The sequence below is a fragment of the Leuciscus leuciscus genome, assembly GCF_965113295.1.
Source record: "Leuciscus leuciscus genome assembly, chromosome: 1".
NCBI lineage: Eukaryota > Metazoa > Chordata > Actinopteri > Cypriniformes > Leuciscidae > Leuciscus > Leuciscus leuciscus.
The window spans coordinates 29,391,022-29,415,259 of NC_138725.1; the positions used below are offsets into that span (position 1 = coordinate 29,391,022).

Genomic DNA, 24,238 nt, shown 5'->3' on the forward strand with positions numbered 1-24,238 from the left:
TTTCTAGGCCGATTCCGATTTCCGATTTTTTATTGAGTTTGACCTGCCGATACCGATTTTAGCCGATTCCGATAAAATAATTTCTAACCACTTTACAGCACACACAAATATTTATTTTCTATCTTTTCTTTAACCCTTTCACGCGTAAGTTTAAAATATTCTAACTGACACCCCCACCCCCCACCCCCAGAGTGAGTTTTTTCATTCGAGGCGAACGTTCCCTTTAATGTTTCCATGGCGACGCGTCACGCGATACACGGCAGCCACAATAATACTGCATGACAGATGTGTCGCTTTTATTTCGCTTTTCCTTTTTTATTCAAAATATTCACAAACTTGCTTACCATGTCATCAACTAGCCTATCTGTTATTCCGATTCTCAAATACGTGTAAGTGAGTGTGTTTGGTCGTTTAAAAACCTTTATAAATAATCTTGATCTATAACATAGATGGGCGTCGGATTTACAGCACGTGAATTCATCAGTTTCTCCCGAAATAAATGCAAGAAAGTGGCCGGTGAACTGAGAAGAATAGAGTAAACTTATAGTTAAGTTACTTCCACTATGTTTGTCTGATATGAATAACACATGTCCGCAAATTATATTTGAATAGATTGTTATTGCTGCTTCCACAGACATCAGTGTGTATTTTACAAACTCCAAATGTATTGTTTTACTCGTGCTTATGTGTATTTAAATATCTGAAACCTAAAATAAACATTATGAGGTTGAAAACACTGCTTAGTTGTGATATATGACAGCGCTGATGCGTCCGACTCTGGCTCAGCGCCAACTAATGCGCGAGAGCACAGTTTGAATCTGGCAGTTATGCGACGTCACTGAACATCCTAAATGTGGCACCGTAACATTACTCAGGGCAGGGGCACATAAATAAAAATACCATATATGAGACCGTACCGCTCAAAAGGTTAATCATGCGGCGCCCGAGTGCATTTGACCGGCATAAAATCGGCATATGTCAGACTGACCGGCCGGTCGCCGGTCATGGCCGATCATGTGAAAATCGGCCAATTCCGGTCACCAGCCGATCAATCGGTGCATCTTTATACTGTACTCTGCCTTTGTGTATTGTCAGCAAAAAGTGAGAAGCCAAGGCAAAAGGCAGTAGCCTAACTTTCACATTATCAATATTTGGTTGCTTATCACCATTACGTGTGATTTTGATGTGTGACAATAATGATTTTGTTCATTATAGACCATTATATATAGACCTGTAAAAGACCTGTGATAATAGCTCCAGTCTATCTTCCATTGGAACCGAGTGACGTGCTAAGCACGCGTTCAAAATTATTACGATATAAAACAGATCCTCGCGCACATTCGACCCGGGGACTGGTCTATATCGGTGAATCTGAAAGACGCATACTTTCACATTCAGATAGCCCTCATCACAGGCGCTTCCTGAGATTCATGTTCAAATGTGTTGTGCTCCTCACATTCACGAAAAACAGTGCTTTTTGAGACTATCAGTGGGGAGCGCATTCTGGACTACCTCGACAACTAATGCATTTATAGCACAACATTCTGTGTTCTGCGTCTTTTCATTATGCGGTGGTTTCAGCTGTCTACCCCATTATTGTGCTTGTGCACGTCGCTCGTCCCGCATATTTATTCTGGACACTCTGATAGGTATAACCCGCTTGTAACAGCTGGTCTGATGTTGTATGCACCAGTACACTTGTTGCTTCATTATAAACACTGCCTGTGATTATATTATTCCCGCGCCAACTCGACCGTGTTTAGGGCGGTGCTGAAGGAGCCGGCTAAGTTTTGGCACTCTGCCAGCTAGATGCATGAGTGTTTCAACCAGGTCCGGTACCCGAACTGGGTGAGGTGGGGCTTTAGTTCTTTGTTGTATTCATCTGCTACAGCATGACCGCGTTTGTGCAGGACAAAGCATCAGAAGTTACAGGGACTGATGGAAGTAGTACAAAGTAGGCTACACCGTAATTTCAATTTTAATTGACAGTAAAACAAAGGCAGAACAATGTAAAATCTGATAGGTAGCATTATTTGATAGAACACCGGCACAGTAACTTCATATTGATGCGTGGTTAAACAAAGCACAGTCACTGCCTTGCCTAACATTAGGTGCGATGTTTGTGGACCGCGTTTCGAGCTTCCACCCTGCCCATCTCTCCCCCCTGCATACCTGTGCCAGCTCCAGGTCGATCTACCACGCCGGAGACGCCGGAGAAGGCGCGGCAAACGCAGAGGCATCGCTGTACGACTCAGATCGGCCCTCTTGCCATTTCGCGATCCGCAGCTCGCCTTGCTTCGACGGGGATCGGAGTTTTTTTCTGCTGGCCAGTCTTCCCTGGATGGCCCTCTTCGATTATTTGATATTTTAAATTACTTTTTTGCCTCTCAAACCCTGGATTTCTTGTGTGTTACTGAGACTTGGACAAAGCCCGGCGAGTTATCTCCATTTTTGGAACTAGTGCCTCGCGGCTGTCACTTCTTAAACTCCCCGCGTTTGTCTGGCCACGGTGGAGGTCTTGCTACTGTTTTTAAAAACACTCTTCACTGTTGATCTCTACCTACCGGCTCCTACCACAGTTTTGAGGTGCAATTGTTACAATTAGTCTTCGTTAACCCCATTGCCATAGCTCTAATTTATCGTCCTCCTCAGCAAAATAAGGCCTTTCTAAGTGAGCTTGCTGCACTAATGGGTGATCTAGTTATCAAACATGACCAAATATTACTGCTGGGTGATTTCAACATTCATGTTTGCTGTGCTTCCAAACCATATTCAGCTGAATTTCTAAATATGATTGAGTCTTTTGACTTTACTCAGTGGGTTTCTGGTCCAACACATATCCATGGCCACACCCTTGATTTGATTTTAACCCATGGTTTCTCGATTTCAAATATAGAAATCAACAGCGCATTTTTCTCTGACCACATGCCTGTACTTTTTACTGTTCCTCTCACTGGACGCACACTTAAAAATCCATCACTTGCACGTTTAACTCGTTGTCTTACCCAACGCTCTAGTGAAGATTTTTCCACAGCCTATCTCTACGTAACTGCCTGGAATCTGTCTCTACCCTGCATAACCTGGATGCTGATGCACATCTTAATCTTTTTAATTCCACCTGCGCAGATATCATGAATTCTATTGCGCCTTTGAGGTACAAAAATCATAAGCCTGCACCAGTGCCCTGGCACACTGACACTACACGTACCCTTAGATGGGTATGTAGACAGGCGGAGCGCCAATGGAAAAAGGACCATCTGCAGGTTTCGTATGAAATCATGAAAAATGCCTATAATAATAATAATAATAATAATAATTCGTTACATTTATCTAGCGCTTTTTCAGAGACCTCAAAGCGCTTTACATAGATGGGGGAATCTCCTCAACCACCACCAATGTGCAGCATCCACTTGGATGATGCGACGACAGCCATATTGCGCCAGAACGCCCACCACACACCAGCTTACTGGTGGAGAGGAGACAGTGATGAAGTCAATCAGTATATGGGGATGATTAGGAGGCCATGATGGACAGGGGCCAAGGGGCAAATTTGGCCAGGATGCCGGGGTTACACCCCTACTCTTTTTCGAAGGACATCCTGGGATTTTTAATGACCACAGAGAGTCAGAACCTCGGTTTAACGTCTCATCCGAAGGACGGTGCTCTTTTGGCAGTATAGTGTCCCCGTCACTACACTGGGGCATTAGGACCCACACAGACCACAAGGTGAGCACCCCCTGCAGGCCTCACTAACACCTCTTCCAGCAGCAACCTGTTTTTTCTCAGGAGGTCTCCCATCCAGCTACTAACCAGGCTCAGCCCTGCTTAGCTTCAGTGGGCAACCAGTCTTGGGCTACAGGGTGATATGGCTGCTGGCTATAAGGTGTTTCAGAAAGCTGCAAAGTCTGCAAAATGCAAACATTTTTCTGAACTTATTTCTAATAATTGCCGTAAACCTCAAGTTCTCTTTGCTACTATTAACTCTGTTTTAAATCCCTCAGTGCATCCCATCTTAGAGCCCTCTACTGCTCTCTGTGACAATTTTGAAAAGTTATTTGTTGATAAGATCACAATTTTAAGATCTCAATTGTCTAATGATGTTCCATTATGTTCTTCCATCTGGTCTGAGTTTGAGCCGATTGATCTGGACACATGTAATGAAATTGTTGGTCACTTAAAACCCACTATTTGTCCACAGGATATTATTCCACCTTCTTTCCTTAGGCAAATTATGGACACAGTTGGACCTGGCCTGTTACTTTTAATTAACAAATGCCTGTCAACTGGTTCCTTCCCTAACAGTCTGAAAGTTGCTGTGGTGACGCCATATCTTAAAAAAACTAATCTCGATCCTTCCACTCTTTCTAACTATCGTCCTATTTCTAATCTACCTTTTATTTCGAAGATCCTTGAGAGAGTTGTACTGATTCAACTACAATCATACTTATCCGCAAATTCTCTCCATGAAACATTTCAATCTGGTTTTAAAACTCTACACAGTACTGAATCTGCTCTTTTAAGAGTGTCAAGTGATATTTTCACTGAAACTGACTCTGGGAAATCAATGGCCTTAGTCTTATTTAGATTTGAGTTCTGCATTTGACTTAGTTGACCATGAGGTCCTGTTGCGACGTCTGGAGACATCCGTGGGCTTTCGAGGCGTTGTCTTGCAGTGGTTCCACTCTTATCTGACCAACAGATGTTTTAGTGTCCATATTGGTCATCAATCCTCCACTAGTGTACCTCTGAACTGCAGAGTCCCACAGGGATCAATCCTCGGCCCCATATTGTTTATTCTGTATCTGTTACCTCTGGCTTCCATCTTTAATAAATATGAAGTATCCTTCCATTTGTATGCCGACGATACTCAGATTTATTTTCCTTTAAAACATAATGATAAAAATGGTCTACAACCCTTGTTTGCCTGTTAAAGTGATCTTAAACTTTGGCTTTCAAGTAACTTTCTAAACCTAAACGAAAATAAAACTGAAATAATTATCTTCGGGCCCAAGGAAAACTGTGTGTTTGATGTTGACCGTGGTTCTCTCGCACCGTATGAACCCCACTGCGCAAGAAATCTGGGCTTTCTGTTTGACCACAACTTAAAATTTGTTGTGAGCGGGATTTGAGTGAACGCCTTCTTACCGTTGAGCATGTTGGGGGAGAGGTACGATTTTCGAACAAACATCGAATATTATTTTTGCTTATAATGCCAATCCTTAATATTTGGTGTTTTAAATGCCTGTTTGAGGTCTCTGTGAACGTTTTAAAGCAGTATTTTAGTGCCGCTTTCAGAGCGGCACTGTCACGTCCGTAACATTGTTTTTTCCTCATAAATGCGAAAACGAAAAATAACATAAAATAAATATTTTATGTTCTGTGGAGAGCCAACCCTTCTTCATTCGGTGGGTACTATTGCTTTTGGTTTGCGCAGTGTAATTCATAGAATTACTAAAAAATATTTTGGCACCAAAAAGTTTGAGATTTTTTTTGTCACGTCCATCACGCATGTGTATTTCCCTCATATTAAATATAAAACGCATGCGTAGACTGATATGTTTCTAATGTCTGGACTCCTTTATTAAGGGAGTATGGATAAACAGACGTTTACAATATATTGGTATTAAATGCATTTTCTGAGAATTTATATTTCAAGTTTTGACTGCAAATGTCACGTCCATAACGCTGGAATTGCCCTTACCGTGATCTCAGACTGTGGTGATGTGGTTTCTCCACTGTATGGATCTTCATGTGTACATTCAGGTGACTTTTAATAGAGAAACTCTTTCCACATTGATCACACGTGTGTGGCTTCTCTCCGCTGTGGATCTTCTCATGTGATTTCAGATGTTGTGACTGACTGAATCTCTTGTCACAGTGTGAACACTTGTGAGGTTTTTCTCCGCTGTGGATCCTCTCATGTGTTTTCAGATGTGATGACTGACTGAATCTCTTCTCACAGTGTGAACACTTGTAAGGTTTTTCTCCGCTGTGGATCCTCTCATGTAATTGCAGATGTGATGATCGACTGAATCTCTTGTCACAGTGTGAACACTTGTAAGGTTTTTCTCCAGTGTGGATCCTCTGGTGCAGTTTTAAACATTTCGCTGTCATAAAAGTCTTCTCACACTCAAAGCACATGTACTCTCTCACACCAGTATGTATTTTTTGATGTGTATATAAAGATTGCTGGTGTGAAAAACTCTTTCCACACACAGAACATGAATGTGGCTTCTCCTTCGTATGAACCGTCTGGTGTGACTTCAGGTGTGATGCCCGGGGAAATGCTTTGCCACAATGATCACATGTGAATGGCTTCTCTCCAGTGTGAACTCTCATGTGACTTTTAAGGTGTGTTGATCGGCTGAATATCTTCCCACATTGATGGCATGAGTGCGGCTTCTCTCCAGTGTGGATTCTCATGTGAATCCCAAGACTTTGTTTGATTGTGAAACTCTTCCCACATTGATCACATGTAAATGGCTTTTCTCCTGTGTGAACTCTCATGTGAATCTCCCGATTGTGTTTGTATCTGAAACTCTTTCCACACTGATCACACGTGTGCGGCTTCTCTCCAGTGTGGATCCTCTCATGTGTTTTCAGATTTGATGACTGACTGAATCTCTTGTCACAGTGTGAACACTTGTAAGGGTTTTCTCCAGTGTGGATCCTCTCATGTGTTTTCAGATGAGATGACTGACTGAATCTCTTTTCACAGTGTGAACACTTGTAAGGTTTTTCTCTGCTGTGGATCTTCTCATGTGTTTTCAGATGAGATGACTGACTGAATCTGTTATCACAGTGTGAACACTTGTAAGGTTTTTCTCCAGAGTGAATTCTCTGGTGCAGTTTTAAACAATTTGCTGTCATAAAAGTCTTCTCACACTCAAAGCACATGTACTCTCTCACACCAGTGTGTATTTTCTGATGTAATTGTAAACTATACGGCAGTGAAAAACTCTTTCCACACACAGAACATGAATGTGGCTTCTCCTTCGCATGAACTGTCAAGTGTCTCTTCAGGGCTGTTGCCCTACGAAATGTTTTTCCACACTGAACACAAGTGAACGGCTTCTCTCCAGTGTGAACTCTCATGTGACGCTCAAGTCTTTGTTTGGCTGTGAATCTCTTCCCACACTGATTACATGAGAACGGCTTCTCTCCGGTGTGGATTCTCAAGTGAATCTCAAGACTATGTTTGGTTGTGAAACTCTTTCCACACTGAGTGCAGGTGGAAGATTTATTGGCTCTTCTTTTCTTTAAAAATGTCTTTTTAGTCTTGGAGCGACTCAAAGGTTTGTCTCCAGGTTTGACATGATGTTCCTCCTCCACTTCACTCATTTTTTCACTCTCCTCCTCCACTTCACTCAGTTCTTCACTCTCCTCGCTCTCTTCCATCAGATCTGAAATGAAAAAAATAAATAAAATCACTACATGTGTCACATTTAGTGTTTGTGTTCATGTTATGTTTGCCTGTGACACCCAGTTTGCCCACGAGTTTCTGTGATTTAATCCCTAGCTGTGTCCCAATGTGAAGGCTGCATCCTCCAAAGGCCGTATTTGAAGGCTGATTGATGAAGACTAAAGCGACGCCAAATGCACCCTTCGTTTCCCCGTGAAAGGAAGGACACATAAAAGGATTCTTAGCGGCCTATCCTACCCCATAAGTCATTGCGCGCCGGTGACAACAGCATTTTTGTAAAAAAATCAAATAAAATAAGACAGCCGAGAGTTAGGTGGTGGATGGCAAATTCCCATTTAAATGCATGTATTATGTTTTCATTTTCATTAACAAATAACTAGCGAAACCACAGTTAAAAACCACACGTTTTTTTCTTTCTTATAAACTTCATCTTAACTCCATCGTCACCATTGCGTGGCTTCATTTGTCAGGTGGTTTGAGCAGGGACGGATTATGGCGATGATGTGCCCTGGGCACCAATGTCTCAAAGGTCCCCTTCACCAATTTTTTGGGCAACAGTGTTGCACCTGTATGCACAGGCGCCGCAATAGGGCAGGCAAGCCATGCAGGCATTTTAAGGGGGCCCCCGAGGGCTGATCATTTAAACAATCAGAAATGTTAATATAAAGACGCAGCAACATCTCTGCATCCCCCTTAATGGGGCCCCTCTCTCGTTACGCTCGTTATGCTTTTACCTTTTTCAAACTGGTGCAGCGCTTAATATGTTATATCTGTATTTTGTTCTTAAATTTGTTTTGTATTTTGTAAGAATTTAATAAAGCTTTATTAAAAAAAAAAAAAAAAAAAACTGGTGCAGCGCTTACTCGCGGTAGGTAGAAAATGCATGATTTGATTTGTTAAACATGAAAAGGACTTATCCGTCTGGCATGGCAGCTCGCTCTAACTTTAACCTAGATAAATGCATATCCAAAGTGTTTGTGCGGAGTGTGCAGCACGCACTGCATGGCAGGCGTCGGCGCGAACACTTGCATTTTCCTATCAACAGTGGAAACAACTTGAAATACTCAATCGTTTCTGGTCATATAGCCTACAGAAAGTAATAATGCATCAGTCGCAAGTAGCTACTTTTATTTTTGTAAACTCACAATAGCAAGAAAACGTTGTGCTTTTGTAAAATAAAATAAAACAAACAGGGCGCACTTCATGGTCTCCGTGGCGTGAACTGGAGCGCGTCTCAAAAAATGAACTGAAACACAGTGTAGGCTATAGCCTCACAGACATGATGAATATTTCTATATAAAGCTTGAAATGTCCACTTTAAAACGAAAAAATTCGAATCGAAAGCAAATACCGATTGATTAGGTTGATATGATATGAAAGGTGCATTTCTCTCTAAAGGCGCATCCAATTTACAGCGGAGATATAGATATGTTTGCAGCCGACACTGATTTAGAAATATATTTTTTTTATTATTAAACAATAAAAATGACTGTTTTTTTTTTTTCTCAGACATATTATCATTAGCCTTTTGCGGGAAGATTTATTTATGCGCTTGAGCGCGGAATATGCCTCCATGCACTCAGTATTTAAGCAGAAATTAATATTAACGTGAGATTAGTCGACTAATTGCTTAAATGAATGACTACTAGTCGACTAGAAAAATTCTATTCTTGAAACTTGGTTGTGGTTTTAAACTCATTTTTGTTTTGGTTTTTGAGTGACCAGTAGGCCTGTGCGTTAATCCGTGCCTGGGTTTGAGGCAAAATTTGTGCCAATATTAGTTTGAAGGGGACCTATTATGCAAAATTCACTTTTGCATGAATGTGTATCAGTGCGTGTACACAACCACCCAATAGTGATAAAAATCCACTCACTCCTTTTTTATTAATCCCCATAAATCATCAACAGTGTCTCCCAACGACCTGTTTTCAGAATGCGGCTTTAGTGACGTCACTAAAGCCACAGGCCCCGCCCACGAGTGTTGACAGACACTGCCGTTCTAACATAGATCCGCCCTGATCGAGTTCACAGCTGCTGCACTGACGAGAATGTCTCCCAAGCGTTGTAGGTGTTGTGTGGCTGGATGTATTAATCCACATAGCTCTCTCTATTTACTCCCGAAATCTGAGGCAGCCGCTGAAGACGAGGTGGAATTATTTTTGTTTTCAAAGAAAATGCTCCCTCAATTCAACCGAAATTTGTTTATGTACTTGCGCACTTCTTATAACTTACTGTTTACTCAGCTCTTACGGTGATTTTCTAGAGTAAAACTGATGCTTCATCTTTTGTGTGATGTACAATAAACTTTATTAAACATCAGTATATGTTTGATTATCATTCGGACCTGGTCCGAAACAGCAGACTTGTAGGCTATTAATAATGGATACACACAGCAGATGACAAATACGGTTATAACCATAAATAAAATACTAAACTATACCTGTTTCATCTCTATACAGCACTCTGACTCTGTAGGCATTATTGTCCAACTTCGGGTCGAAATGAACACCGTTACTGAGAGTTTCTGATATTATCATCATTCCATGAGATGAAATTGTCCTGAGAGACTGAGCGCTAGCTCGTGAGGCTCCGCCCCCTGTGTCGTCCAGCAGCAGCTCATTTGCATTTAAAGGGCACACACTAAAACAGCGCGTTTTTCTGAGCCCCAAAAAATGACAATTTAAACATGCTGTAAAAAATGATCTGTTGGATATTTTGAGCTAAAACTTCACATACACACTCAGGGAACACCAGAGACTTATTTTACATCTTGTGAAAAGGGGCATAATAGGTCCCTTTTTATTGTTTAATTGTTTCAGGGCGCAAGGAGCAGACAGCTAAATTTATTAAATTGCAATTAAAACTGCAGTCCGGAGTTTTTCCTCTTTGTAAAATCTGCTGAAACATCTCTGTTCGAAATCTGCAATTGTAGTTATTCGCGGAATTATCAACTTTGCGTGAGTTGTGCTTCGACACGGCACCAATGTTAATCCAATGTTTTGAGGAGAATGTCCGGCTGTCAATCACCGCGCCGGTGTGGATCCTGTCATTCGCAATCACAGATTATACTTTTTGGAAGTATGACCAACATAATAATTTTTACCGGAAAATGTGATCTGAACAAGTAATTAACATCCACTTTTGTTCTGACCAACTAAGGGGAAAAAAGCATTGCAGTAAATCGCACTGATTAAATCAAACGATCGCTTATCATATCAAACGGTGCAAATTATACTTTGTTCTCAAATTGTTAATGTTAACAACATCAGCATTGCGTGACTACATTTAATGCCCTTCCGTTATTTATCCTTGTTTTCGTGTGGGCCAGACGGTTGCAGTATCTTTTTTTCTGTAGCCACTAGGAAGTCCAAAGTCTTTTGCATTTTACTACGGGGGAATCTCCAGTTGGTGATCGTCGTTTGAACCTTTCTGGATCCGCCATCAAATATATAAGTTTAATCATATTTCATATGTTACAAGAACAGCCTTTTTCCACCTTAGAAACATTGCTAAGCTACGTAATATGCTATCAGTTTCTGATGCAGAAAAGTTAGTTCATGCATTCATGACCTCGAGACTAGATTACTGTAATGCTTTATTAGCCGGTTGTCCTGCATCCTCAATAAACAAGTTACAGTTAGTCCAAAATGCAGCCGCTAGAGTTCTTACTAGATCAAGAAAATATGATCATATAACACCAATTTTATCATCACTATATTGGTTACCTATAAAGTCCCGTATTAATTACAAGGTATTGCTACTGACTTATAAAGCCCTAAACGGCTTAGCTCCAGTCTATTTAACGGATCTTCTATCGCCCTATAATCCATCGCGCTCTTTAAGGTCACTAAATTCGAGGCTTTTGGTCATACCTAGGATATCCAGATCCACCAAAGGAGGGAGAGCATTTTCACATTTAGCTCCAAAACTCTGGAATAGTCTTCCGGATACTGTTCGTTGCTCAGACTCGCTCTCCCAGTTTAAAACTAGATTAAAGACGCATCTCTTCAGCCAGACATTCATATAATACTTTTAATCTTACAGTTAAATCCGGTCTCTAGTTCATAAACGCCAGAGGAGAACTGGCCCCCGACTGAGCCCGGGTTCTCCCAAGGTTTTTTTTTTCTCCATTAGGTCACCTGACGGAGTTTTTCGGTTCCTTGCCACTGTTGCCTTTGGCTTGCTCAGTTGGGGATATTTGGGGATATTTAATTTAACTAATCAATCAACGATACTATTGATCAGCATTACCAAACATGGACGTTCCATTAGAAACAAACATTGATGTATTGTTTTAATTTATTACTGTGAAGCTGCTTTGATACAACCTATGTTGTGAAAAGCGCTATATAAATAAACTTGACTTGACTTTAATTATATCAAATGCTGTGAGAAAAGGCTATAAATCTCCACCTCCAAGGTCTTCACACGCAATATAACCTGCTAGCCGAGACTCCTTTACTCCTTTACGTGTACAGATGTGACGTAATGAACCAAATTTGAGTTTCGAAAAATATGATTTCTGAAGTATTTTGTATGCATGTCCTGATGCGTCATATTTTGCCATGTTAACAATGACCGCTGTGTTATTATTTTGCATAAATACCCTTTTCTGCTTTTTTAGTGTAATTCTGGAGAAAATGGGTCTGCTGGGGAAGGTAACTCCCATACAGGCCAAAAATAAATAAATAATACAAAGTAAGAAAGTTAATACACACATCTTTGCTGAAATGTATTGTGCAGTTGTTGTTAACAAGCCATTGTTAATTTGCTCTGCCTTAGGATTGCAAGTGTCCTGGGACAGGTGAGGGTGTGAGTGGGAAACCCACTACTGAAACTTGGCAGTGGTTTGTCTTCATGGATGAGGTGTTGGGACAGAGCCACTCCATTCATTGCCTCAATGCCTGAGGACACACCAGGGCCAGGTTCAGCAGTGTGTGACCAAGAAGAGGAGGAGCCAGCCGCACCAGCATCAGCACCAGCAGGAGCACCACGAAGGCGGCGAGACAGAGAGGACGAGTTTTTGGACTTGCTTAGAGAAGACATGGGACTGCAGAAGGAGGCAGAGGCGAGGAGAGCACAGGAGAGTAGGGAGAGGATGGACATGCTGTTTTCTCTTCTTAAAAGAATGACTGATATATATATATATATACAGCGGGGGAAATAAGTATTGAACACGTCACCATTTTTCTCAGTAAATATATTTCCAAAGGTGCTATTGACATGACAATTTCACCAGATGTTGGTAACAACCCAAGGAATCAGTACATACAAAGAAACCAAAACAAATAAGCTCAGAAATTAAGTTATGTGTAATAATGTGAAATGACACAGGGAGAAAGTATTGAACAAGGGAGATGCAAAAAGGCATGAAAAGCCAAGACAACAGCTGAAAACTATTAGTAATTAAAAAGCAATCCAGCCCCCTGTCAGTGGAAATTAATAACAGCTGTTTCAGTCCCAACGGATGGCCTACAAAAAGGTCCCATTGCCAAGGTGTCACACAAGACACATCTCATGATGGGTAAAAGCAAAGAGCTGTCTCAAGACCTTCGCAACCTAATTGTTCCCACACATAATGATGGCATTGGTTATAGGCGCCATTCTAAGCTTCTGAATGTTCCAGTGAGCACTTTACCATAATACGGAAGTGGAAAGACAATCATTTCACCATAAATTGCCTCGACCAGTGCTCCTCGCAAGATTTCTGACAGAAGAGTGAAAAGAATAATCAGAAGATTTGTCCAAGAAAGATCCAAGGATCACTTGTGGAGAGCTTCAAAAAGACCTGCAGACAGCAGGTACTGTGTTCTCAAAGAAAACAGTAAGTAATGCACTCCACCGCCATGGCCTGTATGCACGCTCACCACGCAAGACTCCATTACTGAAAAAAAAAGCATGTTGAAGCTCATTTAAAGTTTGATGCACAACATTTGGAAAAGCCAGGGAAATATTGGGAGAATTTAGTGTGGTCACATGAGAGCAAAATTGAATTGTTTGGATGCCATAATACACCATGTTTGGAGGAGAAATTACCCTATTACCCTAAAAACGCCATACACTTTGGTGTTGGCTCTTGGACAACTCTTCTGATTATTCTTTTCACTCCTCTGTCAGAAATCTTGCGAGGAGCACTGGTCGAGGCAAATTTATGGTGAAATGATTGTCTTTCCACTTCCGTATTATGGCCCCAAAAGTGCTCACTGGACCATTCAGAAGCTTAGAATGGCACCTATAACCAATGCCATCATTATGTGTTGCAACAATTAGGTTGCGAAGGTCTTGAGACAGCTCTTTGCTTTTACCCATCATGAGATGTGTCTTGTGTGACACCTTGGCAATGGGACCTTTTTGTAGGCCATCATTTGGGACTGAAACAGCTGTTATTAATTTCCACTGACAGGGGGCTGGATTGCTTTTTAATTACTAATAGTTTTAAGCTGTTGTCTTGGCTTTTCATGCCTTTTTGCGCCTCCCTTTCTTCATGTGTTCAATACTTTTTCCCTGTGTCATTTCACATTATTACACATAACTTAATTTTTGAGCTTATTTGTTTTGGTTTCTTTGTATGTACTGATTCCTTGGGATGTTACCAACATCTGGTGAAAATTTCATGTCAATAGCAAAAAGAAAAATGGTGACGTGTTCAATACTTATTTCCCCCGCTGTATGTATGTATATATGTATATATATATATATACATATATGCCTCTAAGTGCCATCTGATATTTTCTTGTAGAATGAGAATTTTTTTTATCAAGCTTGTATATTTAAGTTGAGTAATTTCACTTAAATGGCAATGAAAATTAGACTACCTATTAATTATCATTTAGTGAATAAGTGAAATGACTACTACTAACAATAAAAATAATTAATATAAGAGAGAATTATCAAAAAGAGTGAAATATCTTTATTTTGATGAAGTTTGGATTTTAATACTAGCAAACGCCCAGTGAAACAGATCCAGGACTGAACTGGTTAAACCCTGAAACAACGTCTAGCATTCTTTAACCTACAGGTAAGGGCAATTTATAATTGCAACAGGTTGTGGGAATGAAATTACCTGAGATACTTGAAATATGAATATTTTCATTCTGGGTTTAATACTGCTCTTGTTGAATCTTAACTTGTTAAGTTGAGGTTTATTTGTGTACTCTATTAAAGTCTCTTATTTCACTACACTGTGACTGCACTTAGTGTTTTTAAAGGACTACTTAGATTGAGTATAAGTTACTGTTGCACTTTTGTTGTACTTTTGTATAAAAAACTGACATGCAGAAAAACTTTTATTTAACAAAATTGTTTCCATTAAGTTTTAATGAGATATGATTTTATATTATTCATATATACTTTTGTATATTCCTAGATTTATTTGTTGCACTGTTTCTTATACAGTTATTGCAAAACCTAAGTATCATTTTCAGTTTAGTGTTATGTTTGTGGCAAAATATCTTACTGTCAAATGTATGCCAGATAATACCAATACTCTAGTTCACTGTATTTGTTCATGTTTTATTAAGGGATAAGTCTGAAACACGGCATGAAATAATTATATGATTCACTCAGGGCTAGTAGTAGCTATACAGCTGTATACAGACACATGTTGAGAAGAGGAAGAGTTGCTGCATTAGTCATAACGTGGATCAAAGCGAGTTCACACCGGATTCACAAAAAAAGTCTGTCCTGAAAGATGGAGCAGTTCCCACTTTAAAAGCAGAAGCTGATGATTATGGGTCACAACAACACGTTTTATGCGTTGCCTTTGTTGATGTGTTTTCCATCCCTATATCGTTTTATTTATGTTGTGGGTCAATATCACTGTAGGGTGCCTTTTGGTGTCCTGAACATAAATAACAAATTTTCCATTATAACTTAACATACAAATGACTATGAAAGGGTGTGTTATATAAGGCTACGTTTTTTTATTCATAGCAGAAGCGTTATTTGGCTCTTTAGATACATTTTCAAGATTTTCTATAGTTTTGTATAAGAGGATGTATGTTATTTTGCTATGTCCCAGGCACTGCTCATCAAATTTGAATGAGAGTAAAATAGTCAAATCATTTTTATTTTTTATTTATTTTTTCCTATTAATATTTTGTTTAATAAGATGTTACTCAAATTGAGTGTATTGATCAGTTTATAATAAAAACAATATTTTTATTTAATAAAAAAGAAGAGTTTGTCCATGTCCCTTAAATGGTTGTCCACCCTGTCGTATTGCGGAATCTGCACCTTTAAGAATAGGCCACCCCCATTAGTGACATCAGGACAACAGATTTTTGTATCTCTTCAGTGGCGGGAAATTCAACTGCTGAGGTGAGTAGCTGCTGATTTTACAACTAACAAATTTTCTTCATATGAGTTTGCTTACTTGTTTTGCCAAAGCTTAACATGTCCACCCTGTCGGCATAAAATATACTGGAAGTGATTCAAATACAATAATTTCAAAATATGTACGTTTAAATATACCAAATTCTCTTCAACAACCAGACTAACTATTTACCTAGTCACAGTTTGTTGTAAGCTAATATGCTAATTGAAGCTCAAAATGTCCACCCTGTCGTTGTTCCAAAATGTCCACCCTGTCGGACACTTAGACTCGATAGGGTGGACATACACATGACAGGGTGGACATAGCATTCATTTGTAGTTAATATTGCAATTTATAGAAATGTTATATTACATTTTATGGAAACATATAATATAATATAACAAGATAATATTTTGTTATATAAAAAAACATAAAATCATTGCTGTTCTCAGGACATGCCTCTGAGTGCGGCAGAAATTGCGGCAGAAAGTGCACGGCAATACAGAAAACGCCGTGATGCAAACCGTGAACAAAGAGATGCGTACCTTAAGAAAGAAAGGGATAGATGGAGGAAAGATAGAGATACAGGGAAGAAGAAAGTTATTAATGACCTCACCGAGAGAGGAAAACATTTACAAAGGAAAAAATGGAAGGAGGCAAAGAAAGCTGCCAGAGCTAAAGCCAGGAAAATAGTGGAGTTGCAGACTCCAACTCCAGAACCACTGGAGCTGGACTGTCCACCACAGCTAGGTCCCTCAAGGTTAGTATAAATGTAGTATGGAAATAATATAAAGGAAACATAACTCTTAGCCAAATAATGTATTAATTATAGTCACCTAATACCTATTATATAGCTTCCCTGGTTATAGTTGAATAATTTAGTTAGGGATGAAATAGGCCTAATCAACAGTGATTGGCCTAAAAACCTAACAGTAATTTATGTATTCTAGGCAACACATTCAAGGAAAAAGGATTCGAGAAAGAAGAAAGAAGAAAATTATGAAAGAAATGAAAGAGTTGAAAGCAAAACTGGCAAAGGAGAAGAGAAAAGGAGAAAAATACAAAAAGAGGTACCAGAGGATGAAGAGACAAGAACCCTCAGTGTCTCCTCACTCAAAAGTCAGGGAATTGGTAAGAGGCCAAAAAGTTAGGTCACCCATTAAGAGAGCCCTGCTATTTCACACCACCCTGGTTGAGAACATCAGGCAAAAATACAGAAACGCAAAAACTGAAAGAGAAAGACAACTGATTGCCAGGGTGACTTCTGGAAGTGTTTTAAAAAAGTACAAACTCCAGAAGTACACACAAATGGCATTTGGCTACTCCAAAAAAAGAAATGCAACCCTCAGTGTGGATATTTGTGCAACCGTGAAGAGAAAAGAAAGTGGTGCTGCTCTGGAGATCAAGAGGAAAGTGAGGTCTTTTTATCTCTGTGACGATGTTAGCTGTATGACACCAGGCTGCAAACAAACAATCACACGACAAAAGAAAAAAATGCAAAAAAGATTACTCACAGACACACTGAAAAATCTACACAGAAAATTTTTGTCTGAGGAGCATGGCCAACTGTCATACAGCACGTTTTGCCGGTTTAGGCCATTTTGGGTTGTTACACCCACAGAGGCTGACCGCAACACGTGTTTGTGCAAAACACATGAGAACACACAACTCATGGCAAATGTCCTCCACAGTCGTGGTATATTGTCTACCAAAAGTATAGAAGATATGGCAGATTCAATTGTGTGTGCTTCAAAGAGAAAGGCATGTGCTTACAGTGAGTGTAGGGAGTGCCTCCTCAATGCATATCAAACCATTAAACAACCTGGGGAAGCAGAGGTTTGTGTAGCCCAATGGACTACAGAAAGGATCCATAGAGAAGACAAATCCTCTATGATTACAGTCAAAAGAGATCTCGTAACAACCGAGTCTGACCTGGTTAGCCAATTTCAAGAAAGGCTCAGCAGATTTAAGCAACACATCTTCAACATCAGATGGCAATACACAGCCTACAGGCAAATCAGGGAGACCCTAAAAGCAGATGAGTGCATGCTGCACATTGATTTTAGTGAAAATTACTTGTGCAAATACAGCCAAGAAATTCAAGCAGTCCACTTTGGAGGATCGCACCAACAGGCAACTCTCCATACAGGGGTACTTTACACTGCTGAAGACCAGGCACCTCTCGCCTTCTGCTCCATTTCTCCAAGTCGACGACATGACCCTACAGCTATTTGGGCCCACCTTGACCCAGTACTTGGTATGATAAGGCAAAGGTTCCCTGAAGTTAAAAAACTTCACTTCTTCAGTGACGGGCCAGCCACTCAATATCGGCAGAAAGGGAATTTCTACCTACTTTCCACAGAACCATATAAACTAGGGTTTGAAAATATCAACTGGAATTACTTTGAGGCAGGACACGGCAAGGGGGCACCAGATGGTGTTGGTGGAGCACTGAAGAGATCAGCAGACAGAGCCATCAAACATGGAGAGGACATCCCAAATGCCTTAATCCTGTATGAAAGACTGAAATCAAACAACTCTTCAGTGGAGTTATTTTACATCAGTGAAGATGATGTTGAATCAAAGCCAGAGGTAAGAAAATAAATGTACACCTTACTTTTTTACAATTACCAATGTATATATACATGTACTTATGCATACGTATCTGCTGAAAGAAAATTCAGAGTATGTATACATACAAAATTAATAGTGGATAAAATGAACAGAGCCAGGATTCAAAGTATTGGTTGTAGAACAGCTTAGATGGTATATACATCATACATACAACATTATTGTTAAAAGTATTATGTCATTGAATTCTCAAGTTCATACCATCTCTCTTCTCATCACACATCAGATACCTGCCATTGCTCCAATAAAAGGAACAATGAGGATGCATCAGGTGCTAAGTGTTTCACCAGGCAAACTGAAATACCGGGACATCACATGTCTCTGCAAGAGAGAGGCAGGTATGTTGGATTGTCCCTGTTACCAGTTAATGGAGGCAACTGTAAGTAAAGAACATAACCATGCCCCTGCATTTGATGGCACAACTGAAACCAGATGGCGTCCACAATTCATTGAGGCGAAACACATTGGAGAATGGTGTGTGGTGAATTATGAAGATGAAGCCTATCCTGGCATTATCGTTAAAGTGGAGGAGCACAACATTATGGTTAAGTGCATGCACCGGAATGGGATAAATAAATTCTTCTGGCCTAGTCCCAGAGAAGATATTACCTGGTATGCAGACCAACAGATTCTCTGTCTGATTACAGAGCCACAAGCTCTCAATAAACGCTCTGTACAGATAGACAAGGCTTCATGGAGGTATATCGAAGAGCAGTTTAGATGAGCGGAGTTTAGATGAACAGGAATCTGTTCTTTAAAATGACTTATTGCTTGTGTTATTGTTTGTTAATGTATAGCCAGATTTCTTTTCAGAAGTGTGTTTCTCTGTTATGTGGTGTTTACATTAGGTTTTTAGTTAATGTAAAACCCAATAGAACCACTCTGGAATACATTCAGGCAAGGGTCAACTGAAAGATCGAATCGTGTTCTGAACACAAATGTATAATTCTTTTTCTAAATATCAGTTTGGGGCAAGTTGTTCCTCGTGTTGTAAATGTTACAAATTGACAGAATTTATTTACTACAATATTTCTTGACCACAAATAAAAAACTAATTTTTACATTTAATGTACTTGCTTTTTCATGTTTTGTTATTATAATTTTCCTTATGTTTACATTTTGCTGAAAAGACGGGCTGGTTTTTTAACTCCCTGCCTGTTTCATCTCAACCAGAGAGGTCATCCTAAATTCTCGGTTATATCAATGTGATTGAGAATGTAATTATATATTTATTTTTTTAAGCTGAATAAATGTTTCATTGTCATATTTTGTCATGCTTTTTGTGTTCTGCTTTATGTGTCCACTCCGTCGTGTGCTTGTCCACCCTGTCGTGGGCTCGTCCACCCTGTCATCTTGGCATTTTTAAATAATATTTAAAATAATAATTTAATCATACCTATATAATTCATTGTGCTAGGTGTGGGGGCAATAACATGCAAACAAAAAACTGCGTCCAAATAATCAAATATTTCTCCAAATAAGAAAAAATACATGTGCGAATTGTATGAGTTTCTTTAAAAACACATGGTTTACATAAAATCTTTTATGTATTTATAATTTGAAAGCAAACAAATAACCCTGTTTAGGAAAGGGACATCATACCTTTCAGAAAGTATCATTTGTATCTTAATAGTGCAATGAAAACATATTTAACAGTAATTTATATGTCCACGACAGGGTGGACATATCTATGCTTTATGCTCTAAAAAAATGGCCCATAATTAAAAAAAAAAAATTGTGGGAGCTCAGATAATATATTTATTATAGTATTTGAGTGCCTACTATTATGACATGACATAAAGCGAATGGTAAATTAAAATCAAAATGTGTGAGTATTGTGAGGGTTGAAAGGCACTCTATGGTGATATTGACCCTTGTAGCAACGCTGTTTCAAACACATTCAAACTTAATTTTAATCCCACGTTTAATGATGGTGTTTGTAATGTTACGTTAAATATATAATATCTATGTAAACATTTTCTTTACTGTGGTAAAACCATGGTTAGTCTCGTAATGTGCTCATGGTTCTGACGACAGATATTTGGCTACATTCGTTTTGTGGTGTGTGTGTGTGTGTGTGTGTGTGTGTGTGTGTGTGTGTGTGTGTGTGTGTGTGTGTGTGTGTGTGCGTGCGTGTGTGTGTGCGAGAAAGAGAGAGTGTGTGTGCAAGTGCTAATCAAATAATCCCTTCGAGGATTGTTATATTATGAGATAGAACGATTGTATGAAATGCATGGATATTTTTGCGTGTTTTAACATAAACAGCAGTAGCATTAAATAACCGCGTATAGAAAAAAGTAACTTATGAGACATGATCTACAGGAAGAAAAAAAACATACCTCTCACGTCCTGTAACAGCCGTTCGTGCACAAGCTCTGCTCGATTCCTCTCCACTATTCTCTAAGTCTGATTCGAGCTGAAATTGATAAAGTACTATTGACGCCTGTGTTTACAATACACCGAAGCACATGGAACTGGTAACGGACGTGACGTTTCCGGACAGCGTGAACTAGGCGGTTATAGTGATGGCCGGTTCGTGAACGAATCGTTCTTTTGAACCGGTTCTTTTTAGTGAACTGGTCGAACCAGCCTACACTAAATCGGACTGAATCGTTCGAAACACCCAGCAAACACAAAAACGTTGCAAAAACGTTTTTTTCACGTCGTGAAAAAGTTGTCACAACGTTTTTATCCTACGTATTTAATACGACAGATGTCGGGTTTTTTAAACGTTATAAATACGTATTTTCACAACATTGATGAAAGTTTTTTGAACGTTATAAATACGTATTTTCACACCATTGATGAAAGCTTTTTTTTAACGTTGCTTCGACAATATGCGTCATGTTCAACATTTTCAAAATGTCAATATCACGTCTTATGTGGTACTTTTTTTCCTATTGGTTTTTACCACGTTCACCCGAAAAATTCACTGAAAGAACGTGTTAATCACTAAAACCTGAGATGTTTCCACCCTTGGATGTGGCCTGTAAGCGTTTGTAGCAGCAGCCGTTCTGCAACTGCTGCCACGTCCGTCTTCAAAGAATCCAGTGTGAAGAGTAATCGATCCAGTGGGCTATAAACTCATCTTTAACACAATTCTTTCTGGGACCCGTTAAAAACATTGAAAAATCACTGGACACAAAACATAAAAGTTAAGCAAATTCTTTAGAATTTATTGATTAATAACACAATATGATTGATATATGATTAATGATTTTAATTAATGAGTGCATTTCTGTAATATATTACTTATTCTAGAATAAATAATGATACAATCTATTATATATATATATATATATATATATATATATATATATATATATATTATATATATAACATTTATGATTATGATCAGTTGTACAGCTTCATATTTTTGTGGAAACTATGATACAGTTTTCAGTATTCTTTGAATAGAACTTTCAAAAGAGCAGCATTTATTTGAAACATAATTTTTTTAAACAATTTAAAAGTTTTTACTGCGACTTTTGATCAAATTAATCTATCTTTTCTGTATAAACATTTTTTCAAAACAATAAATCTTTAAAATATTGAAAATGTTTATAAAACAGAACAATGGCCAATTATAACCACATTAGAAAACATTAAAGGGATAGTTCACACAAAAATGTAAATTCTGTCATTAATTACTTGCCCTCATGTCGCTCCAAACCCATAAGACTTTTGTGGAGAACACAAATGAAGATATTTTTAACAGATGCCTTATGTGTGCATACAATTACATCTTTATTCACAAATTATGTATCTCCAACGCATGTTGCTCCATGAGATCGCTGGCTCTCTCGCCAACACAACACTGATGAATCGTGGTGCTCCGTGAACACGTGTCAGAGATGTATATTTTGTGAATAAAGATGCAATGGGTTTTTTTGCACACACACAGCATTCCTCAGCATTCCACACAGCATGAACCTCAACTCACTTCATAAAGTTGAGGTTAAACCACTGGAATCATATTGATTATTGTTATAATGTCTTTACTACCTTTCTGAAGCTTGAAAGTTGTAGTTGCATAAACTGTGAAATGGAGGGACAGAAAGCTCTCAGATTTCATTTAAAAGATCTACATTTGTGTTTCAAAGATGAACGAAAGTCTTACAGGTTTGCAACGACATGAAGGTGAGTGATGAAAATGTTTGGTTAAATTTGACGCATTAGGTAAATCAGTTCCTCAGGGGCACCAGTAGATCTCTTCCTGATCTCTGATCTTCTGCTCCTTCCACCATCCCAATCCCGGATTATTGAGCCACGACAGAAGTTTCCACTTTGAATGCTTTAGCCAGGCTGTTTTTTTCTCCAGCATCTAAAGTGAGAAAGAAATCAATAACCAAAATGTAAATGTAAAAAAACAATGGTTGTCCAAAATGTGAAGTATACACTTGAGTTTTCCCTCTACATACTTGTGGAAGATTTCAGTCATAGATAAATTGTAAATGTTTGCTTGATTAGACATTACCTGTCTAGAGATGTTATGTTTATGCTGAAATATAATATTGGTTTGTGTTTTAAAATCACCTATCACATGTCATTTTGTAGCGTACTGTCTCGTATGATTAAAGTTTTGTGCTTCAGAACTTCTGATAACATAGTGAGTTTTTAGGGAGCGAATGTTTCAGTGCACTGTAAGGATTTTGTGATAAAGACGGCCCTTAATACCGCTTATTCATGATGCATACTTTGTACAGGTAAGCAGATGAAGACAGAACAAATTATTTACAACAAAATAATATTGTTTGTCTTCTCCCCTTTACAGTATTGTTTGCCATCTAGTCTTGTGGCCAGTTGCATAAGTCTTGTCTTGTGGCCAGTTGTTTGCCATCTAGTCTTGTGGCCAGTTTAACCACTGACCACTGAGCTAGAGACCTAAGTGATATGCACCCAGAGTTTAGCACCTTGATTAGCTTGTTCAGGTTGGAGTGCTGGACTAGGTTGGAGTAAAGCTCTGTATGTAAGTGGACCTTGAGAGACAATGTTGAGATCTCCTGCAGTATATTCTGAACTTACAACACTGGGACACTGGAACACTGAGACCAAAGTTCTGCAGAGTTTCTGGTGATCCTTGATCAGCTGCTCAGGTCTGCTTAATTGGGTTTGGAGCTAAACTCTGTGATCTGGGGCCAGTTGCATAAACATAGCCATTTTGTTAAGACTGTGTCTTAAGAACTAGTATGATCAACTAGAAGTTAGTTAGGGGTAATCAGTCATACTGTTTGGTGTCAAATTAGACCAATCTACGTTTTTATGTTACTGACTTTAAAAAGTTATTAACAGTTTTAAAGAATAAAACTGGATGACTAACTTGTAAGACTAGTCTTAACAGTTTATGCAACTGGCCACAAGACTAGATGGCAAACAATACTGTAAAGGGGAGAAGACAAACAATATTATTTTGTTGTAAATAATTTGTTCTGACTTCATCTGCTTACCTGTACAAAGTATGCATCTAACCTAACCTATATAAATAAACTTGCCTTGCCTTGCCTTGCCTAACGCCGCCTTCACACTGGCAGTTGAAATCAGGTCCGATACGGCTACGAAACGACCGGAAGTCATTCATTTCCTATGGAGATTCGCAGACCGCATGCGAATGGGTGCGAACCGGGTCCGAACGAGTGCGGTGCGAAAAAAATCGTGTCCGTTGGTCATCCGGATGCGTTCAAAAAATTGAACTCTTGCGAAAGGCTACGGACGGTTCCTATCCGACAATTCCAGCGGAAGTTAGCGTTGCTATGGTACTGATAAACAAACCTGAATTCTCAACTTTTAATAAAATAAATAATGATTTTCTAACGATAAGTTGTCATGTCATTTTTTTATTTTCATGATTTTCTAACGTTATTAGGGCAGTT

General features: G+C 39.1%; 1 protein-coding gene across 8 annotated transcripts in view; it reads right to left on the reverse strand.

Annotated features, from left to right (window-relative positions):
• The window catches only part of LOC309498713 (uncharacterized protein), a 170,939-nt gene that overhangs the window by 7,388 nt on the left and 139,313 nt on the right, over positions 1 to 24,238 (reverse strand). For 7 of the 8 annotated variants that reach the window (XM_082169583.1, XM_082169595.1, XM_082169596.1 and 4 more), the window contains one exon: positions 5,702 to 7,403. In XM_082169583.1, coding sequence (XP_082025709.1) covers positions 5,702 to 7,403 — 1,702 coding nt within the window. Of the gene's footprint in view, positions 1 to 5,701; positions 7,404 to 20,707; positions 20,940 to 24,238 lie in introns of those variants that run through there. The other variant, XM_082169597.1, reaches the window with a different exon arrangement.